General features: G+C 41.1%; 1 protein-coding gene across 1 annotated transcript; it reads right to left on the bottom strand.

Annotated features, from left to right (window-relative positions):
* Window positions 1-441: 441 nt before the first annotated feature.
* LOC122354569 (keratin, type I cytoskeletal 15-like) lies at window positions 442-3036 on the bottom strand. Its single transcript, XM_043252803.1, has 8 exons — window positions 2489-3036; window positions 2233-2315; window positions 2003-2159; window positions 1765-1926; window positions 1538-1663; window positions 906-1126; window positions 769-782; window positions 442-683 (listed from the first exon to the last, which is right to left on the bottom strand). Exons 1-8 carry the CDS (start codon window positions 2948-2950, stop codon window positions 616-618), a joined length of 1293 nt encoding a protein of 430 aa, XP_043108738.1. The 5' UTR covers window positions 2951-3036; the 3' UTR covers window positions 442-615.
* Window positions 3037-4828: the final 1792 nt, after the last annotated feature.

The raw sequence follows: 4828 nt of genomic DNA, 5'->3' as shown, positions 1-4828 counted from the left end.
CCTACATACATACATGTCTCCCTTTCTCTTCTGCACGTTTTCCTCTATATATAGATAACATTTTCTTTTATCCAGTTTACACAATTGCAATTGTTTATGAGGGTCAAAGGTGTTTACTGATAAAGGGGAAATGAGTAGTCAGCCAGCTGTTATGACCTTCCCTTCACCGCTTTTGTGATGGATCTGTTGCCAAGCAACATATACACTATTGTTATGAGGCTGTTATGAATAACACTGGGAAGTTCATTTCCCTCATAGCCTTTTTTATAGTGATTACTGTACATGAGTGTTTTCAAATAATGGCAACACTTTACAGTCTAAATATTATATCAGGATGTATATATGAAAGAGAATATGATCATGAATTTGTTTTGCATTTCAAAAAAGACACCAGTCCCTCTTATATACGATAGTGTTCATATAAAGGAAAACAAAGTGAAAGTAATTCACAACAGCATCTTTATTTTCAGAGACAGGTTGCAACACACACAAATAAGAGTGTCATCTGTTTTTCTTTCGGTAGTTCTTGTTCTCAGTATGCATTCAAAGCCAAATGTGTGTGTGTGTCTGTGTCCAGATGTCGTCTCATAAAGCAGTGTGATGTGCATTTAGCGCTTAGAAGTGCTGTGTTTTCTGGATTGTTGTTGTTGTTGTTCCACCTGAGCTGATGGTGACAGTTCCACCTGAAGCAGAGAGAGAGAGAGTCAGTAATGCAAAAGCACTTCACAGACTAACCTACCGCAGTGTGCAAAGAAAGACTTTACTCACCTGGTACTTGAGTCCTGGAAAAAGGAAAAGAAAAGATGCATTAGTGGAACTATTCCAAAACTGAATAATGCAACATGAACCATGCACCACTGCTTTTGACACGCAATAACTCCAATCAACGAAAGAAACCGACTTACTTGATGTCCTGATTTTCCAGGAGGCTTCTGTAGGTGGCGATCTCCTGCTCCAGGCGGCTCTTGATGTCCAGCAGTAAGGTGTAATCGCGTCCCTGTTGCTCAATGCTAGCCCGCACTTGACTAAGCTCGGCTTCCAGCATGTTGATTTGGTTCTGGTAGCCTGCTAGCATAGCGCTGTATCTAGCCTCTGTGTCTGCCAGTGAGTTCTCCAGTGCTGCTTTCTGTGTAAGCAACGGGAACATGCAGAAATAGGTCAGAATGTATGAAAAATGGCCATTTTTGTGATTGGAACAACATTAGGGGGAGAGAATGATGAATGAATTGTCATTCTTTGCACAGAGTGAAAGTCCACAAACGGAGCCTTCAGATCTCAGGACAGTTATAAATGGCTTCTTTCATTCCTTTCATTGTACCTCACCTACTTCCTGGAATTTGGAGGACTTAATAAAATAAAGCATTCTTGACATATCTCACACTCGCCCTCTTTTCCGTCTGTTTCTCGTACATCTTTCTTTATACTTTCTTGGCCCTCATCCCTGACCTCTTAAGTAATGTTTTTTCTGAACTTTGGTCCAGATAATGTAATCTCCCACTCTCCCTTTTAAACTTCCTACGTTCCACTTGTATCTCACCATGCTGAGTTGAGACTGCAGCTCGATCTCCAGACCCTGCAAGGTGCGTCGTAGATCTGTGATCTGTGTCTTGGATGTTTGTATGGTCTCTGTGCTGATGGCCACTTCTTTGTTCAACCCTGTGGTCTAAAAGAAACAGAATATGAATTCAGGTACTTCACATAATAAGCTATGGATGGTTTATTATTCAATGAAATCAGGGCTCATGATAGCAGATCAAGTCTTACCTTGTCTTTAAACCAGTCTTCCTGTTCCCTTCGGTGCTTCTGGATGATGTTCTCATAATGAGAACGAATCTCCTCCAGAACTTTGTTAAGGTCTTGTTGAGGAGCAGCATCAACCTCTACGTTCACTGTGCCTGTCAGCTGTGACCTCAGTGCAGCCAAGTCCTGTAATCCACAAGGATTAAGCATCAGGTCTCTGACTAGCTTCAAAAAATACAACTGCTTGCAAGTTACTACAAACCTCCTGGTGGTTCTTCTTCATAAACGCCAGCTCATCCTGCAGACTCTCGATCTGCATCTCCAGGTCGGCCTTTGTAAGGGTTGTCTGGTCCAGCAAGCGGCGCAGGTTAGCGATGTCGGCCTCCACAGACTGCCGCATCACCAGTTCGTGCTCGTATCTGATTGGTGGAGAAGCAAGATGAGGAACAAACCCACCAACCATGTATAAAACGTGATTTTTTAAGAACTTACTTGATTCTGAAGTCATCAGCAGCCAGTTTAGAGTTGTCAATCTGCAGTAGGATGTTGGCGTTGTTGATGGTAGCGTTCTTAATCTGTAACAAAAAGCATTGATATGTCGCTTTTAATGCATTAATTCATTATAGAACTGCAGTGCTGCACGCCAAATGTGTGAGAGGTTAGAATCTTTTGGGTATACATTGGGTTGCAAGGATATATGCAACTAGATTAGTGCACCTATTTCATATTCGTTCTGGCATCACTGTACCTTGTCTTTTAGGTCCTTGATGGTGTTCCAGTAGGGGCTGTAGTCTCTCTGTGCGATCGGCCCTTTCTTCTCATAGTATTCGCGGATCTGCCTCTCCAAATTGGCATTGGCAGCCTCCAGCGAGCGCACCTTCTCCAGGTAGGAAGCCAGGCGGTCATTCAGGTTTTGCATGGTGGCCTTCTCATTCAGCTGGACCAAGTCACTATCGCCTCCAACGAAGATCCCACCACCGAATCCTCCTCCATATCCTCCGCCGTATCCACCTCCATATCCTCCACCCAAACCGTATCCTCCACCACCACCGACTCTGTAAGTGGAGATGCGGGTGCCTCCTCCTATACCACCTCCATAGACGCTGTAGGCTTTCTGTGGAGCTGCCAACGAACTACCCCGAGTCTTGGTGATAATGGACTTTGAGGTCACAGTCCTGGGAACTGTGGTAGTTGTCGAGCGAATGGACATGGTGGATGGATGCAGAGATGAGAAGAACACAGAGAGGACACTACAGGAAACTGCTAGAGTTGTCCTGAAGAGGAGTGGTGCCTTCAAGCTCAGCTCGGTCCTCTTATAGAGATGGAGCTCGAGGGCGGGTCCTGCTTTTTGTGGGCGGGAGGGGGGAAGGAGAGTGTGTGCCAGACCCTTCTGCAACCTCCAGTTGAGACTCAAGGACCAGAGTTCAGTTTCCACCCTAGTGAGGAAACTGCAAAGGAATGTCTCTGTGTCTGTATAAGCTACTGCAATGTCCTCACCCTTGGGAATTCAATGAAGGGAGTGCAACAAGGTTACGGGCTCGTCGATACACACATACACACATTCATTTATATGTGTGCCAGTTTTCTTGTCTTTGTCAGTCTCTTTGAAACAGAACAAAGACACTATAAACCAGTAATGCGAGGATGAGTAGTTTTAAATTCATTTATGTTTGATCAAGCAGTAAGTGAACATAAACCTGATGGCAAATGAACATAAGAGTTTGCGAGAGTTCAAATGTTTGTTTTAAGTGTGCAGATGGGAAAGTCCTCATTTAAAACCACAGAACTCTTGTGCTGTGTTTCTGTTTGCATATAAGCTGCAACAAATATTGTCTATTGTAGAAAAAAATCTGTATCAAGTTGCCTTAACTACTATGTACTTACATTTAAAATAATAATTTATTACAGTGCACTTATTGTGTACATACATGTTTTTTTTAAGAAGCCTATTTTATAACATGTGTCAAGTTAATTGCACTAGGTAAAAAAAATAAATTATAAAAAATCCTGTATGTTGTCGCACAGCATAATTGTTTTGGTCACTCTTGACTTTGATTTTGTTGACAAATATAAAATAATGATTTAGTTGTTGTTGTTTTTTAACATTAAATGTATATGTGTAAATATATAAATATTACAGCATACTTTTCACATTTTCACACATTTTTGTTTAAAGAATTGATTGAATTACTTGATGCATCCGGAAAAACAATCATTTTAATATATTCAAACAGGCCAGAGTTTAAGATAAGACATTTATTTGATTGTATGCATGAGTTTCAAATGTAATGCAGTTTTGAATACGAATACATCCTGAAATTGATCCTCATAATCCTATGAAGTTTTAAAATTCTTTGCTTAGCATTCAGTGTTGTTTATTTTAATAGTAAAATATTTGTTTCTTTGAGTAAAGATTAAGTTGAGCATATTTGTAAGGTGTTCCCGACTTTCTTTCACATTGCTATGATGTTATGGTTGCCAGGGTGTTGCTATGCAATTAAGGTTTTCCAATTGTTTGTGCAAGTGAGGACCAGCGATAAATACAGTGGTTTCACTGGTATGAGCAACAAGAAATGAGGAGGAAAGATTAGTCAGCAAAATTCCATTTTATGCATGTTGCTGAGGTTTGTAATTTTGCAGTTTGTGTTGAGATACACCGTTCAGTTCAAGGTAGTATGGGTGGTGACATTTCAGTTGTGTGTTCTTAAGTAGGTAAGCATGTGTTTTGTGTCTGTCAATGCCTGCAGAGGATTTGCTTTGATTGTGGGCTCCCTGTGGGGGATGTGACATCATCTGACCATTGCACCACCACCCTCTTAACAGGTCACATCTGGAACTTTGTATCAACTTGGATACTTCACTGATCAACAATGGAGAAAGAGGAGGGGTGGAGGGGTATCATTTAATTTCCCAAGAACAGATATTATGAAACTCTGTTCCTTGCAAATTGCGTGTTCGTGAGTTATTGTCATATAACAAACCCAAAGATGGTTACCAGAATCCAGGAAAACTTTAAATAACTGCTGAAATTGGTGCTGAAATAGTTTTATTATTTCAGCATGACTGCAGAGAGGTAAAACAGTATGGG

This window comes from Puntigrus tetrazona, chromosome 11 (genome assembly GCF_018831695.1).
Source record: "Puntigrus tetrazona isolate hp1 chromosome 11, ASM1883169v1, whole genome shotgun sequence".
NCBI classification, from domain to species: Eukaryota; Metazoa; Chordata; class Actinopteri; order Cypriniformes; family Cyprinidae; genus Puntigrus; species Puntigrus tetrazona.
The sequence above is the reverse complement of the archived record's forward strand: the minus strand, read 5'-3'. Positions and strand labels throughout refer to the sequence as shown.